General features: G+C 46.7%; 1 protein-coding gene across 5 annotated transcripts in view; it reads right to left on the bottom strand.

Moving 5' to 3' along the window:
- The window catches only part of MRAS (muscle RAS oncogene homolog), a 58378-nt gene that overhangs the window by 17812 nt on the left and 19743 nt on the right, over nucleotides 1–20823 (bottom strand). For all 5 annotated transcript variants that reach the window (XM_054482333.2, XM_054482334.2, XM_054482331.2 and 2 more), the window contains one exon: nucleotides 15053–15263. In XM_054482333.2, coding sequence (XP_054338308.1) covers nucleotides 15053–15245 — 193 coding nt within the window. In that variant the 5' untranslated portion in view covers nucleotides 15246–15263. The remainder of the gene's footprint in view (nucleotides 1–15052; nucleotides 15264–20823) is intronic.

Here is a 20823-nt window from a genome sequence, read left to right as displayed (position 1 = left end):
AGGGTGCAGACAGCCAGGACACCTGGGACTCCCCAAGGAGACGAGGGCTAAAGTCCTGTAGTGGGCACCAACTGGCTCCCTGGTGACAGGGAAGAGTCCCTTTGCCAGTGGCCCCAACCTCCTCAACACGCTGGCTTAAGGATAACATCAGGGGAGAAGTGCCGGCCACCAGCTTTGGGGGTCGCTCATGCTGGAGGCCACACCCTGCAGCTGTGGGGAATGGAGTGAGGGGGTCTTGGGATAAGTTTTCTCAAGGCCCATGATCCCCAGAACTGGTATACAAACTGCATATGTGGGTGCACATTCTGGGGAGATGGTCTATGGTTCTGAGGGATTCTTAGAGGAACCTAGAACCCTCAATGCTGCTCTTAGGGAAGGAAGAGAAGAAAGGGGAAAGGACAGCAGGGATCTCAGCTGTGTAACTAGAGCCCAGGAATATCACACGAACAGACGGGGGCCTGGCAGTGCAGAGAAACAGGGAGACAACTGGGAGCGTTGGCCTATAATCCCACTTCCACATTGTAACCCCTCTGGGAGGCCAGCATTTGACAGGTGAAGAGACAGAGGCAGGGCAAGGCTAGTGATCTGCTTAGGTCCATATGGCTAATGAGCAGTAGAGGCAGGATTTGAATCCATTCCCGTCTGATTCCAAGCCTTGCTCTGCTCCTTACACCAGCCTGTCTTTGAGCAGGAGTCAGCAGTGGCATCCCCACAGCCTGTGAAGAAGAGCAGGTCTAAAAGGAGGGGTGAGGACAGAGATGGAGGACAGAAGCCTGGAGGCTGCTTCCTGCATTTACCCCACTTGCTTACACCAAACTCTCCACCTACTCCACACCTGCGCCTGGGCAGCCATGGGTGGCAGGGAAGAGAAAACTCATGAGTGCACTGGCTTCTCCCCCTTTAAAGGCCTGAGCATCAACTTCCAGGGCCTTCAGAGTGCCCGCCATCCTTCTCCATCATTCTCCCACTCCCTGGGCGACCACCACCCACCCGTCCTCTTCTGCCAAGCGTGCACTCTCAGCTCAGGAATTGAAACAGGGATCTATCAGGAGATAAACTCCACATGCTTGTACCCCACATCAACCCACCTGAGAGGCATGGGACCCCTTACATACTGCTGGTACAGTTTGGTAATTCCTCAAAATGTTAAACATGGAGTTACCAAATGACCCAGCAATTCTACTTCTAGGTATATACCCAAGAGAACTGAAAGCAAGTTTTCACATGAAAATTTGCACACTAACATTCACAGCAATATTACCCACAATGGCCAAAAGTAGAAACAACCCAAATGTCCACTGACTGATGAAAGAATAAACAAAATGTAGTATATGGCCGAATGCGGTGGCTCATGCCTGTAATCCCAGCACTTTGGGAGGCCGAGGCGGGCAGATCACCTGAAGTCAGGAGTTTGAGACCAGCCTGACCAACATGGTGAAACACCCTCGCTACTAAAAATACAAAAATTAGCTGGGTGTGGTGGCACACACCTGTAATCCCAGATACTCGGGAGGCTGAGGCAGGAGAATTGTTTGAACCCAGGAGGCAGAGGTTGCAGTGAGCCAAGGTCACGCCATTGCACTCCAGTCAGGGCAACAAGAGTGAAACTCCATCTCAAAAACAAAAAACAAGATGTAGTATATCCGTACACTAGAATATCATAAAAAAGAATGGAATTCTGATACACACTGCAGCAGGATGAACCTGGAAAACACTGTGCTAAGTGAAAGAAGCCAGGCGCAAGAGACCATGTGCTGTCCCATTCCGCTTCCATGAAACGTCTGGAGTAGGCAAATCCATAAAGGCAGGAAGTGGATTAATGGTTTCAGGGACTGAGGAGGGGGGAGAATGGAGAGTGAGTGCTCATGGGTAAGGGGGGTTTTGAGCAGGGCTGGGGATGAATACGTTCAGGAATGAGTTGGCAGTGGTTACAGTAATTACTGATTTGTTAATCAATCAGCAATATGTGGTTGTACAACTCTGTGAATACACGAAAAACCACTGAACTGTACGTGTGAATTTTGCATGTGAATTTTATCTCAATAAAAAAAGTTATATGAGGAAAAAAATCAACCCACCTCCCTTCCTGTAAAACACATGTTCCACCTGCCCTCTCGCTAGGGTGGATGACCCAGCTCTGCTCCTAAGACCATCCTCTCCAGCTAAGCACTGGCTCCAGGTCCCTGCCACCTGTGTGAGGACACTGCTGCAACTGTTGTTCCTTCATCATCCTATTCTCTATTGGTTTATTTCCACCAGCAGGTAAATGTGCTGTAATTTCTCTCATCTTAAAACAAAAATACATTGGCCAGGAACAGTGGCTCACGCCTGTAACCCCAGCACTTTGGGAAGCCAAGGCAGGTGGATTACCTGAGGTCAGGAGTTCGAGACCAGCCTGGCCAACATGGTGAAACCTCATCTCTACTAAAAATACAAAAATTAGCTGTGTGTGGTAGCGGGCGCCTGTAGTCCCAGCTACTCAGGAGGCTGAGGCAGGAGAATCGCTTGAACCTGGGAAGCAGAGGTTGCAGTGAGCCAAGGTTGTGCCACTGCACTCCAGCCTGGGTGACAGAGTGAAACTTTGTCTCAAAAAATAATAAATAAATAAATAAATATATTTTAAAACTCAAAAATACAATAAAATGAAACAAAAAAAATTACAAATAAAGCTGGGTACAGTGGTTCATTCCTGTAATCCCAACACTTTGGGAGGCTGAGCTGGGAGGATCACTTGAGCCCTGGAGTTTGAGACCAGCCTGGGCAACAAAGTGAGAACCCCGTCTCTACAAAAAATACAAAAATTTGCCAGGCCTGTGGTCCCAGCTACTGAGGAGACTGAGGTGGGAGGATTGCGGGAGGTCAAGGCTGCAGTGAGTCGTGATCATGCCACTGAACTCCAGCCTGGGTGACAGAGCAAGACCCTGTCTTAAAAACAAACAAAAAAAATTACAAATCAAAACCCCGCCCCTTGGCCTCACCTCTCCCTCCCACTACTGTTCATTTCTCTCTTCCTCCTTACAGAAACGCTTCTTGCCTATCCTCGCTGCCTGCTCCTCCTCTCCACCACTTTCTTGAACCCACTCTAATTAGACTTTCATTTCCAACCACTCCATCAAAACTGATCTTGTCAAGTCGCCAATGACCTCCATGTCACTAAATCCAATGGGTGCTTCTCAGTTCCTCATCCTGCTGGGCTCCTGGCCGGTCTCTCATGCAGTTGATGGTCCCTGCCTTTGTGAAGCACCTTCTTCACTTGGCTGCAGGATGCCACTCTCCCTTGGTGTTTATCCTACTGCAGTGACTGGTCCTGCCCTGTCTCCTCTTCTCCCCAGCCTCTAAACATTGGTGGGTCCTTCTCTAATCGCAGTCACGTTCTTGGTGATCTCTCATCCTGCAGCTTTACAGGTCACCACCCAGATTTCTATCCAGCCCACATGTCTCCCCTCCTACAGGCTTAGATATCCAGCGGCCACCCTGACTTCTACTTGTCTGTGTGAAAGGCATCCTGGATTTAACATGTCCAAAATTAGACTCTTGATTTCCCCCCAAAACTTGTTTTTCACTGTTCTTCCTAATCTTGATAAATGTAACTCTATTCTACTGGTTCTTCAGGCCAAAGACTCTTCCCTCTCTAATAATCTCATATACTCCATCGACAAATCCTGTCGTTTCCTCCTTCAAAACACAACCAGAATCTACCCTTCTCACCACCTCCTCCACCAATGCCCAAGCCCACCGTCAGGAGCTTCTTAACTGGTCTTTCCGATTCTGCCATGGTTCCTCTGTGTTCCGTTCATACCAGAGCCAGAGTGAGCTCTTCTCACTCGCCAGGCCAGGAGCGCAGCAGGATAAGGAACTGAGAAGTACCCACGTTTTAAACATGTTAGATCATGTCCTTCCTCTGCTCAAAATCCTCCGACGGCTTCTCATTTACCTACAAAACCCCGTGAGATCAATCCTTCCAGCTACCTGCCTGACCTCTCTCCTGCTAGCTGTGCTCTCACTTGCTCCACATGCTGGCTTCCTAGCTATTCCCCGCACAGGCCAGGCACACCCCTGCCTCGGGGCCCTTGCACCTGATACTCCCACTGACTGAGATTCCCTTCCAGATACAGGTGCAGCTTTCTCTTTTAGGTATCTGCTCCAACATTCCCTTATCAGGAAGGCCCTCCTTGACCAGCCAACACAAGACAGCAACCCCTTCCCCACTGTGACTCCCTTACCTTGTCTGACTCTTCATCACAGCACTTATCACCACCTGACATCATACATATTTGTTTATGCTCTGTCCCCTCACCCCACTAAAACATAAGCTTCATGAGAGCAGGGGCTTTGATTTGCCAATTGCTACGTCCTCAGAGCCCAAAAGAGAGATGGGTACATTAGCAATTATTTGCAGAATGAATTAGTGAACATATCCAGGTATATACGACTCAGGGTTCAATTCACACAACTCTGGGCGGAGAGGTATATCCCTAAGTCAGGGGCTCAAGCCTCACTCCTGAACCTCCCTAGACACAGGGACATATATCAGTGGCCCCTCATCCATACAGGTGATGGGACCTATTCTTGAAACCATCAAGCCACCTCATAAATAATATAAACCAGACACAGTGGCTCACATCTGTAATCCTAGTGCTTTAGGAGGCCAAGGTGGGAGGATCACTTAAACCCAGGAGTTCAAGGCTGCAGTAAGCTATGATCATGCCACTGCACTCCAGCCTGGGTGGCACGGTGAGACCCCGCCTCTAAAAATAACAATAAAAACAACAATAATATATGTCACATTAAAGCAATCACTGCAACAATAGCATCTACTGAGGTCTGCTATGTGCCAAGCCCCTTGCAAGGTGACTTGTTTCCCCCCTCACTCAATAAACAATAATTAAACACCTAATAGATGCCAAGTCTGGGCTGACATCAGAGATACAATGGTGGGCACAGTCCTTTTCCTCAAGGAACTCACAATTTGTATTTTTTTCATTTATCCTTTGCAACAACTATGAGGTGTATCTCATTTGGATACAGATCCCACTGATGAGGGTGCAAGGTCTTTGTCCAGAGGCAGCCCAAAGGGAGGAGGAGCCCCAGTCACCAGAGCCAGGGCGTGGGGAGCACAGGCTGACAGAGGCAACACTGAGGCCCAGGGAAGGTGGCATCACCCAACAAAATGGCAGACAGGGTAGGTCCCAGATCTATTGGTCAGGCTGGTGTGCTTGGCCCAAACTGGTCACATGACTTCTAACAGTGACCAACATGAAGTTCTGAAAGTCAGGCAAAACCCCACATTAACTGGCATCTATGACCTGATTGTCAGCAAGGGAAGTGGAAAAACACTTGGATTTTGGGATGCTGACAAATTTGGAACGAGCCCAGGCTGTGCTAAGAGTTGGGTGTAGGGAGTTGCATATTCCACTCACACCTTCATCACTGAGTCCAAGCCTCACTGAGCTGACTCTAGGTCAGTGGCTGGAGGGGGGTCCTTCAACTCCCAGCCTGGCTAGTGGGTCTGGGAAGGGCCCCTCGGGTGCAGGGCAGCAGCAGCAGCAATTTTCCAGTGGTAGAGAGTACTTCACTATTTTACCAACTAGTACAGCAGTACTGAGGTACACTGGCTGCAGAGCAGCTGTGTTCACCTGGAAAGTGATTTACTCTCACTTGACTAATCTCAATTTCACGGAATTGTCACAAGGATGAAATAAGGCATCCTTGTAAAAGCCCTTAGTATGAGGCCTTCAAGAAAAGTCTGGTTGGTAGTAACCGCTATCACCGCTCTGAGGACAGACAGCAAGAGAGGATTTGGGAAGAGATCTGTCAGCAATGTGAGGGAGGGCTTTCTACCACCGAGCACTGCCCTGGGCACCACGGAGATCAGTGAGGCATTTCAGCAGCGTGGCTGATGCAGCAGGGACAAAGGGTCAGGCCCAGGCCTGCAGGGCGGGATTGCATAATCTCAGGCCAGCAGCCATGCTTCCCCATGAAGGGAAAGAGGGAAATTCCTCCCACATCACTGCTGGCAGGGGAAGGGCAGCTTCCCCTTGGTGGGTGACAGGCCAGCTCTGCCTGCACCCCATTCTTAGTTGGGGCCTATGGAGAGTACCCACTCTGAAGCTGGCCTAAGGCCCGCTGAGCATAAAGCCCCCTGGTAAAGCCCCTGGTTCAGGAGAAAAAAACTCTCAATAAACGTTCCTTTTCCTCTTCCTGCCCTTCCAATGTCCTCCTCTCCTCCGCATCCCCAGAAAGAATGTGGATTCAAGTGTGCAGGGAAAAGCCAGGTTCAGGCCCCTCTGAGAAGACAACAGCACTTGTGTCTGAGGTTTGGGCAGAAGCCAGGGTGGAAATGTCCCAGCTTCTGAGGGTGCAGGAGAACAGCCAGGCTTTTGCTCTTTGAAAACACTGGGCCCTTGCTGGGGAGACGGAGACAGAGAGGTTGCGGAGCTGGGCCCAAGAACCCCAAGGTGGGAAGCGGTGTCTGGAGACTCAGGGCCCACTGCTATTCTCCACTGATGGAAGAAAGATGCAAAGTTCCAGAGGCTGGCTGGGCAGAGGGCGGGGCTGGGAGCCAGAGGGCGGGGAGGCCCAGAGACATCTGCCCTGTTGTAAGTGGGCAGAGGATTTGGTCAGCATCCCACCTTAGAGGCCCAAGGCCTGGGCCAAAGCAGGAGGTAGTGGGACAGGGTGGAGGACACGCTTGGCAGAGTCAAGAAGCCCAAGACCCGGCTCCCAGCTAGCTAGGTCTCACCCTAGGCTAGTGACCTCTCCGTCTGTACCTCAGTTTCCACAATTGTGAAGTAAGGGGCTTAGCAGCCTTCCATCCCTAACCAACAGAAAAAATAGGCACACAAGAACTCTTAAGACAAAAGAAGGAAAGCAGGGACTCAAACAGATATTTATATACCATGCTCATAGCAGCATTATTCATAATAGCAAAAAGGTGGAAACCACCCAAGTGTCCATCCACAGATGAATAGATAATGAAAACATGGTACATCCATACAGTGGAATATCATTCAGCTTTAAAACGGAGAGAAGGCCGGGCACGGTGGCTCATGTCTGTAATCCCAACACTTTGGGAGGCCGAGGCGGGCGGATCATGAGGTCAATAGATTGAGACCATGCTGGCCAGCATGGTGAAAATGCTACCAGTCTCTACTAAAAATACAAAAATTAGCTGGGCGTGGTGGCGCACGCCTATAGTCACAGCTACTTGGAAGGCTGAGGCAGGAGAATTGCTTGAACCCGGGAGGCGGAGGCTGCAGTGAGCCGAGATCGCACCACTGCACTCCAGCCTGGCGACAGAGCGAGACTCCGTCTCAAAAAAAAAAAAAGAAAAAAAAAGGAAAGAAATTCAGAACATGCAGCAACATGGGTGAACCTTGAATAGATTGTGCTAATTAAAATAAGCCAGCCACACAAAAGGACAAATATTATTCCACTTATCATAGCACTCATATGAGGCATCTAGATTAGTTAAATACATAGAGACAGAAAGTAGAAGCCAGGCGCGGTGGCTCACGCCTGTAATCCCAGCACTTTGGGAGGCCGAGGTGGGTGGATCATCTGAGGCCAGGAGTTCAAGACCAGCCTGGCCAACATGGTGAAACCCCATCCCTACTAAAAATACAAAAATTAGCCAGGCATGGTGGTGTGCGCCTGTAATCCTAGCTACTCAGGAGGCCGAGGCAGGATAATCACTTGAACTCAGAAAGCGGAGGTTGCAGTGAACCAAGATCGCACCGTTGCATTCCAGCCTGGGTGACAGAGTGAGACTTCATTTCAGAAAAAAAAAAAAAGAAAGAAAGAAAGTAGAATGGTGGTTGCCAAGGACTGAGGAGAGGGGAAAATGGAGACTTAGTGTTTAAGAGGCAAGGGATTAATAACCTGAATATATAAGAAACTCAAATAACTCACTAGCAAAATAAAATAAAATAAAATTCTGATTTAAAGGGCAAAAGACCTGAACAGGCATTTCTCAAACGAAGACAAACAAATGGATAGCAGTTATATGAAAAAATTATCAACATCACTAATCATCAGAGAAATGTAAATCAAAACTACAATGAAATGCAAATCAAAACTACAATGAGATAACATCTCACCCCAGTTACAATGGCTATTATCAAAAAGACAAAAAATAACAAATGCTAGGGAAGATGTGGAGAAAAGAGAATGTTTGGATACTGCTGGTGGGAATATAAACTAGTATAGCCACTGTGGAAAATGGTATGGAGATTCCTCAAAAAACTAAAAATAGAGCTACCATATGGTCCAGCAATCCTACTACTGAGTATATACTCAAAGGAAAGGAAATCAGTATATTGAAGTGATACCTGCACTCCCATGTTTATTGCAGCACTAGTCACAATAGCCAAGAGTAAGTGCAACCTAAGTGCCTTTCAATGAATGAATGATAAAGAAAATGTAGCATATATACACAATAGAATACTATTCATCCATAAAAAAGAATGAGGCTGGGCGCAGTGGCTCATGCCTGTAATGCCAGCACTTTGGGAGGCAGAGGTGGGCAGATCACCTGAGGTCAGGAGTTCGAGACCAACCTAGCCAAGATGGTGAAACCCCATCTCTACTAAAAATACAAAAATTAGCCGGGCGTGTTGGCACGTGCCTGTAATTTCAGCTACTTGGGAGGCTTAGGCAGGAGAATTGCTTGAACCCGGGAGGGGGAGGTTGCAGTGATCGTGCCACTGAACTCTAGTCTGCCCAAAAAGTGTGAGACTCCGTCTCAAAAAAAAAAAAAAAAAAAGACATTCTGTCATTTGCAGCAACATGGATGGAACTGGAGGTCATTATGTTAAGTGAAATAAGCCAGGCACAGAAAGACAAATATCACATGCTCTCACTCATATGTGGGAGCTAAAACAGTGGATTTCATGGAGGTAGAGAGTGGAATGATTGACACCAAAGGCTGGGAAGGGTGTGTTGGTGGGGGGATGAAGAGAAGTTGGTTAATGGGTACAGAAATACAAAGAGATAGAAGGAATAAGTTCTAGTATTTGATAGCACAGTAGGGAAATTATAGTTAACAATAATTCATTGCAAATTTCCAAATAGCTAGAAGAGAAGAATTGTAATGTTCCCAATACAAAGAAAGAATGTTTGAGGTGATGGATATGCTAATTACCTGGATTTGATCATTACCTCAAACTATGTATAAATATGATATCAATAAAAGAAAAGGAAGCAAGCAGAATAGTGGTTGCCAGCGACTGAGGAGAGGGGAGAATGGGGAGTCAGTGTTTAATAGGTACAGAGTTTCAGTTGAGGAAGGTGAAAAGGTTCTGGAGATGAATGGGAGGGATGGTTGTAGAACAAAGTGAATGCACTATGCACTTAGAGATGGTTAAGATGGTAACTTTTATGTTATGTACACTTTATCACAATAAAACAAACAAACACAAAACTCCATGGCTCTTCCTAAGGTTTGGGGCTTCCTGATTCATGACAAGATAGAATTGGGGTGAGGGCAGTCACACAGCTGAAAGCCAAGGTGAGGTGGTGTTCCAAAGTCAGAGACAGGAGGACAGGGCTGAGAGCATGGAGATGGGACAGCCGAAGCGAACCCCACAGTGGAGAAGCGGGGACCAGACGGGGAGGAAGAGAGGCTCCGAGGGTTGGGCCCTTGACAATGTAAAGTGAGATGAGGATCCCAAACCCTTGCAGGAAAGAACTCAGAGCAGGCTTGCTCCAAAGCCTGGGGGTCCCGCAGCCACAGGAGAGCCTGGCTGCTGGCCCCTGAGGCCAGCCAGCTCTTGTCTCTTAGGTTCTGGGAGGCACAGGCAATGTGACTTCCTGGAAGAAAACAAGAAACAGGTTTGCAAGAAAGCAGGCAGCCTGTGAGAATAATCAGTGTGGAAGTCACAGAGAAGCCTTCCTTAAGCAGCTTGCAAATCTCTGACGTGAGATTGAGATCACAACCGGAGCACCTGGCTCTCTGAAGGACCCTGGGTGAGGAGTAAGAAGGGCAGGAGAGGTATGATAGTTCAGCCACACCCGCTTCTTCCTGGGATTTCAGCTCCCCTTCCCAGAGGCACAAAGATCCACTGTGCTGTGGGGGAGGATTTTCCTACACAACCAGACTGACAGTGGATAGGAGTCAACAGGTAGCTCAAACTGTTGCTGGTTGTGTGAAACTTCGCTGTATTTTCTTCATCTATAAAACAGAGATAACAACAGCAACTACCACGGTAGCATTTGTAAGGATTCAAAGACAGCAAATGCAATCTGCTTAGCATGGGCCTTCCACACAGTTTCTGCCCATTCAATACCCCGTCATCAAAATTATCATTCTCTTCCTTCTCCTCATCATCATGCTGCCACATTTTTACTCTTTCTGAGTTTGGAAGAAGAGAAACTGCAGAGTTGAGAGCCCCTTGAGTTCAGTGGGGTACAGGGCAACCGAGGGCACCTCCAGGCTTAGCACCTCCCTGAAGATGGCATGGCCTCAGGGGAGCAGGACCTCTGGGATCCAGATGCCCAGGGAAGTCCTGGCCATCTGAGGGGTGCAGACCACTCCAGAAAAGTTCAGCCCCAGAAAGGTTCAGAGTTACTCACTGCAACCTCCACCTCCCGGGTTCAGGCAATTCTCCTGCCTCAGCCTCCCGAGTAGCTAAGATGACAGGCGCCACCACGCCTGGCTAATTTTTTTTGTATTTTTAGTAGAAGCGGGGTTTCACTATGTTGGTCAGGCTGGTCTCAAACTCCTGACCTCGTGATCCACCCGCCTCGGCCTCGGAAAGTGCTGGGATTACAGGCGTGAGCTACCGCACCCGGCCAAGTCTTCCTTTTCTTAATAGCAGATCTAATGGAGTGGAGAAGCATCTAATCTGGGAATCTGGTGTCTATTCCCAAGGAAGGCCTGGGTGGGCAATGCCCTAAATCGGGCCTGACTCTGGTGGCAGAATTAGAGGCTTAACAAACTCATTCTTCTAAAGTAATGCCACGGAGAGCCTAGGCGCTTCAGAACACAGGCTTTGCAAATGCACGCTTCTAATATAATGCTGCGGCCATGTTTCCCCTCTCCCTGCTGCTCCTGCTATAAATGTTATCACAAAGTCTTCCTAAAAATCAATCTTGAGGAAAACATTTTTCCTCAGAAACCAATTTAACATCCAAAGGTACTCAGGAAAAAGTTAGAGAAGTTTATATGGCTATAGAGAGAAATACTGATTTGAGTTCCAACAAGGTACCAGGCATGGTGTTACTTTCTTACATGCATTATGCAATGTGTTTCAGAATGTTCTCTATGGAACATAGTTCAGAATCACGTGCAAAAAATGACCCCTGTGGGAAGCCCTAAGGACAACGTATCCTATCACTACACCTCTAATACGTGTTTGCATGTTAAAGGTTCTTGTAAGTCCTGCAGTGAAGAAACTTGTTTACATTGATTTAACTCAGTATATCCCAAAGTGCCATATATTCTAATAGGTGATGCATGAAATGATTTTAGAAAGTGCACAGATGTAAGTTTTAATTTTAATAGTTATATATACTTATTATTGTAATGTGAGTTAGAAAAAAATAATATAGCTAGCACATCAAACCTGTCACTACACATATATTGTTCAAGGTTTATTCTTTCATTTGGTCATTCCACAAATGTTTACTGGGGAGCTACTATGAGCCAAGCAGTATTCTAGACGCTAGGAATAATGCAGTCAGTAAATAAAGTCCCTGCTCTCAGACATTTATATTTTAGTCAGCAGAGACAAAAACATAAACAAACAAAGATAAAATATGTCCAACCGAAAAAGTCAGAATAAAGAAGAACAGAGTTGGGCATAGAAATGACTGGGGTGGGGTGGATACTAGTGTCAATGGTTTGGTCAGGGAAGACCTCTTAGATAAAGTGACATTTGAGCTGAGACCTAAATGAAATCAGTGTTTCTGCAGGAACAATGTTCTAGGCAGAGAGAAGACAAAATGCAAAGTCCCAAGATGGGAAGGTGCTTGGTACCTGTTCAAATTGTTCAAAGTCCCAGGGCTGCAGACAAACCCTTGGAGGATGGTGCTTTTTAAAATTGAGATACAATCTACATGCCATAATATTAATACTTTAAAAGTATATAATTCAGTGCTTTTAAAATATATTTACCAAGTTTTTTGTTTTGTTTTGTTTTTTTGAGAGGGACTCTCACTCTGTTGCCCAGGCTGGAGTGAGGTGGCACAGTCTCGGCTCACTGCAACCTTTGCCTCCTGAGCTCAAGTGATTCTCCCGCCTCAGCCATCTGAGGCTAATTTTTATATTTTTAGTTGAGATGGGGTTTCACCATGTTGCCCAGGCAAGTCTCAAACTCCTGAGCTCAAACAATCTGCCCACCTCAGCCTCCCAAAGTGTTGGGATTTACAGGCCTTGTAAGTCACAGCGCCCGGCCACAAAATTGTATTTTTTTGAAGTCATGATTTGGTTCTGCTTCTGGCCAAGATGGAGTGACAGGGACCAGATTTACCTTCTCAGCTGAAACAACCAAAAGACAGACAAAATATGTGGGAGGACTGCTTCAGCCCAGAAGGTCTAGGCTGTGGTGAGCCTTGATACGCCACTGCACTCCAGCCTGGGTAACAGAGCGAGACCCTGTCTCAAAACAAAAACAAAAACATCTACCCACAAAGAAAACTCCAGGGCCAGATGGCCTTGTTTGTGAATTCTACTAAACAGTTAGGGAAGAAATACCAATTTAACTCAAACTCTTCCAGAAAATTGAATAAAACTCATTCTATGAGGCCAACATTACTCTGATACCAAAATTAGACACAGACATTACAAGAAAACTATAGACCAATATTTCACAAGAACACAGATATAAGAATTTATATCTAAACAAAAGTTTAGCAAATCAAAGCCAACAATATTAAAGGATAATACATCATGACCAAGTGGGGTTTATTCCAGGGATGCAATTTTGGTTTAATATTAAAAAAATCAAGGACCAGGGATAGTGGCTCACACCTGTAATCCCAGCACTTTGGGAGGCTGAAATGGAAGGACTGCTTGAAGCCAAGAGTTCAAGACCAGCCTGGGCGACGATGAGAGATTCCCCCCAATCTTCACAAAAAAATAAAATATTAGCCGGGCACAGTGGTGTGTGCCTACAGTCCTAGCTACTGGTGAAGCTGAGGCAAGAAGATCTCTTGAGCCCAGGAGTTTGTGGTTGCAGTGAGCTAAGATCATGCCACTGTGCTCCAGCCTGGGTGACAGTGCAAGACTCTGTCACAAAAACAAAACAAAACAATCAATGTAATTTACCACATTAACAAACTAAAAAAGGAAAACCATATGGTTATCACAGCAGACAAAGAAAAAGCACTGGACAAAATCCAACATCCATTCCTGATAAAAACTCTCAGCAAACTAGGAATAGAAAGGAACTTCCATGACCTGATAAAGGCCATCCATAAAAGGCCTGCAATTAACATCATACTTAATGCTAAAGACCAAACACTACCCCTTAAGATCAAGAACAAGACAAGGATGTCTGTTCTTGTTACTTCTTTTCAACAGGATGCCAGAGATTTTAATCAATGAGATAAGGCAAGAAAAAGAAATAAGAGCCATCCAGATTGGAAAAGAAGAAGTAAAACTGTCTTTACTTGCAGTCACTATGGTCTATTCAGAAAAATCCAGCAGAATCTACAAAAAAGATACTAGAACTAGTAAGTGAGTTTAGCAAAGTTGTAGGTTACAAGATTAATATACAGAAACCTATTGTTTTTATATATACTAGCAACAAACAATTGAAAATTGAAATAAAAAATCAAAAATAATAATTTACAATAGCATCGATACAGATGCAGGCATAAATCTGACAAAACATGTAAAAGACCTATGCACTCAAAACTACAAATAAGCCAGGCGTGGTGGTTCATGCCTGTAATCCCAGCACTTTGAGAGGCTGAGGCTGAGGCAGGCGGATCACGAGGTCAGGAGATCGAGACCATCCTGGCCAACATGGTGAAACCCCGTCTCTACTAAAAATACAAAAAAAATTTAGCTCAGTGTGGTGGCGCGTGCCTGTAATCCCAGCTACTTGGGAGGCTGAGGCAAGAGAATTGCTTGAACCCAAGAGGCGGAGGTTGCGGTGAGCTGAGACCGCACCACTGCACTCCACCAACCTGGTGACAGAGCGAGACTCTGTCCCTGAAAAAACAAACAAACAAACAAAAAAAAACCTACAAATAAAATTGACAAGAGAAATTAAAGACGACCTAAATAAATAAATAAATAAATAAATGGAAAGAGATACTGTGTTCATGGGTTGGAAGCCTCAACATTGTTAAAACATCAATTATCCTCAAACAGATCTACAGATTCAACATAATCCCAATCAAAATCTAGAATTTTAGAATTTAACTGACTCTAAAACTCACATAGAAATACCTTAGGACTTAGACTAGTCAAAACAACTTTGAAAAATAACAAAGTTGAAGATTTAATACTCCCTGATTTTAAGCATCTCCTAGAGGGTGTGTTAAAACACAGGTTGTTGGGCCCACCCTCAGAATTTCCAAATCAGTATGGGCCTGAGAATGTGCATTTCTAATTAGTTTCCTGATGCTGCGGCTACTGCTGGCCTGGCTGCCACACTTAGAACTAGTAATCCAGATTAATTCACACTCAGCTAGAAACACAATGTCAGATGCAAGAGATTCCCCTCAAAGGACAAGTACCAAGTAAACTATGTTCATTAAGAAACAACTTGCTTTTCCCTTTTTTATTAGCTAAAGACATCGATAACTGTTAATCAGAGATTCTGGTCAGCAAGAAAAAACACACATGACATCACTGAGTTGGCATGATTCTAGCCTCCCCTCTTTGTTGAATGCACATTTTGGTTTCCACGAAATCTTGCAAGCCCTCTACGCAGGCCTTCCCTGTTCAGAATTCACCCTGAAAACGACACACAGCTTTATACCAACCATCCCATAACAGCAACATTAAGGAAACCATCTTACCCCACTGAAACCTGTCAAATTTCCCTGATCCTCCCCATCTACTATCCCACCCAATGCAGGGCTGCCACCCAGGTCTCACCGTCCAAGATGGCCCATTGATTGTCAATCTCTGTATGTTTCAGGTAGGAGTCTTCAATGGTGGGGTCATAATCAGGCACAAAGATCTTCTGGAAAAACTGGATGGTGAGGGCACTTTTGCCCACACCCCCATCCCCCACCACCACCAGCTTGTATGTGGGGAGGTTGTCACTGGGGACGGCGCTGGTTGCCATGTTTCTCGTAGGTCAGACCTGCGGAAGCAAGACATGTGAAATGAGACGGAGGGCTTTTTTAACTTAGGGGAAAGTATTCATATGTTTTCCTCCTTTATAAAGTAATACTCTCAATTATAAAGAGGTTTGAAAATGAAGAAATGCAAAATTAAATAAAAGCATTACCCCTGGTCTCACTACCCAGAGACAGTCGCCGTTAAAGTGATTTATTCAACCATCATTTATTCAACACCAATTATGTGCCAGGCCTGATGTTGAGGACACAGTACCACTGGTCTTGTTTAGCAAGTACAGCCAAAAGCCATGTCAAATAAGCTTTTTGGCCACTAAACTCTACTTGTACAGGTTAACATGAGGGCAGTGGTCTGAGCAGGGCTGGCATGGAGGTTCACCTTTCACATCCCCTCTTATTAACTGGGCTGCTATGCTGAGAAGGATTTGAAGCTGTGTCTAAGCTCAGAAAAGGGGCCATGATAGCTTAGCACACCTCAAGTTTCAGAATTCTGTGATCGTGGCTCCTTTCTCTCCGCTTCTTGCCCTGTATTATACACAAAGTCACGCTGGAATCATTTTATTTGGGGAGGAGGGGGTAGGAGCAGGTCGAAGTTTTGTTTTGATGCTGCTGAGGCCAGCTAAGGCAGTGGTTCTCAGTCAGGGGAATTTTGCTCCCCAGGGATACCTGCAATGTCTAGAGATATTTTTTTTGTTGTCAAAATGGAGTGGGTACCACTGGCATCTGTTCAGCACAGACCAGGGATTGTACAATGCACAGGGCAGTCCCCCCCGGTGAAGAATTATCCATCTTAAAATGTCAATAGTGCTGAGGTTGAGAAACCCTGAGCTAAGGTGACCAGGAGGCAGCTGGAAGTAGGACCAGGATTCTAAAGAATAATCGGGCCTTAACAGAAGTGCAGAGTGACCTTTGTAAATAGTGTCGCAAAGTGACAAGGAGAAGAGGCAGGAGGGAGCCTCCTGGAGGCACTCAGAAGAAAAAGAGGGAAACCAGGATCTGTGGTCATGATGGAAGCCAAGAGTTTCCAGAAGGAGGCTGACAGCACCAAATGTTAAACACAGGTGCAGCTAGGGGGATCCCCTAAAGAACAATTTGGGGGTTGTAGCCAGGAACCTAAACTGCTAACTAACTGTGGACCTGCCAGGAAGAAGCAATACCACCTCCTGGTAGGGCATTCCTGGGTAGCACAAAAATCGAGGGAGGGAACGCTTAATCCTACTGCTGTGTAGAAGAAAAGAAAGAATCCCTGTGCAAATTGGGAGGGGAAAAGCATGGTGTACGTGTGACCAGGAAACCAATGGTCTCATAGAGAGGAGGGTGGCAGCGTGGCCGGGAGGACAAAGAACTGGGTGCCCTGTGTGCTCCGCCGCTACTTGGGAAGGCCACTGACCTCTCTGAGCCATAGTTTCCCTATCTATGAGTTTAAAGGGCTGGATTAGATTACTTTTATAATTAGTTTCAGCTCTAAAATAGTCTTCAGTTCTAGATTTTGACAGAAGGGGGGCTGGACACAAATGTGGGTTATGTGGCCACACTGATTTGCATGGGGCTACAGGCGAGAGTCATTGCAGAACCCTTTGTAGTTACTGAAGCCTGATGTTGACATTTAGGACTTCCCCAAAGTGTCGGAGAAGTACAAGCTTTGCTACACTGCAGAGAAAGTGCAAATCTGCCTAGGCTATACTGAAAATACACTTGTGTAAATAAATATACTCATACCCTCTCCTGCAGCTCTACCCCATGTGAGAATTTATTCTAAGGAGATAATCAGAGAAGTGAAGAAACATGTTAAGAATGGGGAAAAATAGAAATAACTTAATGTTGGGGGAAAAAGTTAGTTTATCCATATAATGGAGTACTATGCAGTCATTTAAAAGGAAGATATTCACTAACCTAGAAAAAGTGTGTTGTTATGTATGAAAAAAAAACAGGCTGCAAAACAGCTAGTAAGTACACCCGATCCACCTTCCACGAAGAGGCCCACCTATGAATCTACACAGCCAGGTGTGGATCCAGGCATTAAGAGCTTTAGCAAATGGTTGCCTCTAAGGCAGATTTCAGGGCATTTTCATTTTCTTAATGTTTTAATTTTCTACAACAAGCATGCATTATATTTGTGTACTGGAAAAGTTTAACACTATTAAAATGCTCCCAGGAAAATAAAATGTTTAAGCCACCTGAAAATGTTTGATTTCCTCTCATTCGAGTGGGGATTTCAGCTCCTTTGGGGCAGTATAGGACCAGGTTCCGGCTGTGGCCCTGGGACCTGGTTCCAGCACCTCCCTACAACATGGGACGGGCTGAGGCTTCACTTAACTGAGCTCTTCCATGGCCAAATCCATGACAGTGAAGGCAGGCCAAGGAGAGAGGGCGGAGGGGAGTTGCAGGGTGACAGAAATGGGGAGGGAGGGATGGCCCAGTGGCCTCTCTCCTTTGCCTCTCAGAGCTGCAGAGCGTGGGGTTCACTCCTCACTGCCCCTCAGCAACTGCTGCCCTGTCCTGGGCAATGACGCTGGGCTGTGGGTGAAAGGTGTTTGCTGGTGTTTGGCTTTTTGTTTTTGTTTTTGTTTTTTTTTGAGACAGAGTCTCACTGTCACCCAGACGGGAGTGCAATAGCGTGGTCTCAGCTCACTGCAGCCTCCGCCTCCCAAGTTCAAGAGATTCTCCTGCCTCAGCCTCCCGAGTAGCTGGGATTACAGGCGCCCACCACCACGCCCGGCTAATTTTTTTGTATTTTCAATAGAGACAGGTTTCACCATGTTGGCCAGGATGGTTTTGCTCTCCTGACCTTGTGATCTGCCTGCCTTGGCCTCCCAAAGCACTGGGATTACAGGCATGAGCCACCGTGCCCAGTCGGTGTTTGGCTGTTTTTAAAGCTTCCATTCTCTGCTGGCAGTGACATAACTAAAAAATACTAAGTGGGTGGGAAGGTATTGAAAAGGAAAACCGCTTGTCTTTATTTTCTTCTCAAAAGAAAACAAGATAAGAAATACACTAGTAAATATGCTGTAGTACATGAATGAACCTTTGAGTCGGCACTCAGACCACCCACAGCCAAATCACCTGGGGACCTTAAAAAATGCCCTCTGCTTGCCAAGGCAGCTGGCAGGAAATGGCCAGTGGGGGCCCCCTCCTTTTGACAGCACCCTGCTCTCAGAGGTTGAACCCTCAGAGACCACAGGGAGCCAAGCCGGGGTTCCCTTCCCACTTGGGGTTTCCTTCTAATTTGGACGCAATGGAACAGGGCTAGACTATCATTTCACACAAACATCAGACTGGGTCCCTTGTGAAAACCCTTTCAGTGTCCCACAGTGCTGAGGAGGAAAGTCCAGGCCCCCTCACAGGACATTCAATGCCTATCGCTGGCTGCCACTGCTGACCTCTCCAGCCACACCCGTGCCGCAGCCCCTTATACTTCACTGTCACCCCCAACCAGGTTTGTGGTCTCCCAATGTGTCCTGTGGTCATGCTGCAGCCTCTGTGCACACCTAAGACCCCCAGGAGAGCACATACCTCCTCACGGGTCAGCACCAGGCACTGCCTCCACCTGTGCTTTGAGCCCTGAAGTCCCTGCCGCAGACGCCACAATGATGCCTAGAATTTTCTATGTGTTTACTGTGCACAAAAGGACAGGAACGGCATCTTGTTCTTCTCTGTACTCCCAGAGCCTGGCACAGCACTGGCACAGGGCAGACACTGACTGAATGAACTAGAGGTTCAACACGCATTTCTGAACAGTGGTCAGACAACCTACACACCATAGAGCTGGCTTCCTCATGGAGAGAGCTAAGGGACAACTCTCTCAGCCAGGGCTTGGGACTGTCTCTCTCCTTCTAAGAGATGACACTAATGGCACAGACAGGACTCTCTGGAATCAAGTGTGAGCTAGAAACAAAGAAGGGGTTTCCAACGCTGGAGAATGAGTCCAGAGAACGCCCCAATTCCTAAAGGTGCTATCTCATCCTGATAGGCATGTTTCTCCAGCCCCGCCAAAACCCCTGATCAAATGATGTCTTTGCAGATGGGGAGGTCAAGACGCCAAGAGATATGAACCACACTCCTACAAAACAAGCTGGTCTCATGCGGTAGAGGGAAAGATTTTTTTTAAACCACTCACAGGCTACGACGAAAGTCACCACAGAATGAAAAGTTGGTTGGTTGGCTGGTTGGTGGGTAAGAAGCAAACTGCTTACATTCACAACACCCCTTTCCTTTTCAGCCTTCTCAACTAAAAAGCACCTCGGAGATCATCCTAGCCTGTTAGGTCTTCACTTTTGAGGATGATGGATGTGACCCTTTGAGGTGGGAAGGTGGTATAAGGTAGACTTGGGGTTCTCCTTAAAGTTTCCCCACTATTTTCTGTGCTGAATACTCTCCTACTGACCAGTTGAGTGACCTTGGGCAAACTACCTTCTATGGCCTCAGTATCTTATTAGTAAAGTGGGTTAGTTGGAGACTCATACTTTGCAGGATTGCTCCAAGCATGAAATAAAATGTGTGAGACATGCTGAGCTCTGAGAAGATGCCCAAATGCTCACTTTCTCACCTTGTTTACTTTGCTCCCAAGAAGAGGGAGCACACACATATACAGACTCACACATGCACACTCACACACACACACACACTCTCTCTCGTTCCCAGCCTCCTCTCAGCATGAGAAGCCTCACCACGATCTGTGCTGTTAACAGCCAGACAAAATAGGCCTGTGTGGGAACATCACCCATCACTTAGAGCATTGTTTCCAAGGGAAATGGCTCTGAGGTTCCAGGCAGCCCCATCCACGCAGAAACCAACTTTGGGAACAGCAGCCACTTGGCCGTGGGGGCGGCTGAACTGGTTCCCATGGCAACCACTGCTCCCAGGGCCCCGCCCAGGCCACAGGCTGCATGGCAACCCAAACCGTTGTTCATACTGGAAACTTCTGCCTAAAAGGCAATATTGCTTCCTCAATAATTTTAATAACATGTGTACAAAAACCTCAGGCATCTGTAAATGGAAAAATAAGCTATTTTGGCTGTTGTCTGCCTCTTGCTCCCTTTCTTTCCCCATAGGTAGAACCTTCTTGCATGGTTTGAAGTTGTTTCCCTGAATGCCAGATTTACCTTGTCAAACAGATTGTAAGCTCCACGCGGACAAGAGCCACATCCTCTCATTCCTTTGCCTCTCACGGGGCCAGGCAGAGCCCAACACATGGGAAGCTCAGTCTCTACTCACACTGCCCTCATCACTTCCCCAGTGTGGACTTCTACCCACACAGGCCTCCCTTGTGCTAAGAAGCAGGGGGTCACACCCATCCTTCTGAAAGGGGCTGGCTCATACCCCTAGGAAGTGGGTGGCTGGGTGGACTGATCACCCCAATATAACCTTTTCACTCAGTAGTCTTCAAAGTTAGCATGGGTGTGTCTAAGACCTCCCGGGAATAGTCTTTTGTAAAAGCCCAACGGTTCTCAGTGGGACAGCCTGGGAGGTCAGGGACAGCCTCAACTCCACAGCCAGGCAGCCGGAGTTCCACTGTGGCCTCCAATACAGACTCCCTGTGTGACCTGGGGCAAGTTTCTTAACTTC

The sequence above is a fragment of the Pongo pygmaeus genome, chromosome 2 (genome assembly GCF_028885625.2).
Source record: "Pongo pygmaeus isolate AG05252 chromosome 2, NHGRI_mPonPyg2-v2.0_pri, whole genome shotgun sequence".
Taxonomy (NCBI): domain Eukaryota; kingdom Metazoa; phylum Chordata; class Mammalia; order Primates; family Hominidae; genus Pongo; species Pongo pygmaeus.
The sequence above is the reverse complement of the archived record's forward strand: the minus strand, read 5'-3'. Positions and strand labels throughout refer to the sequence as shown.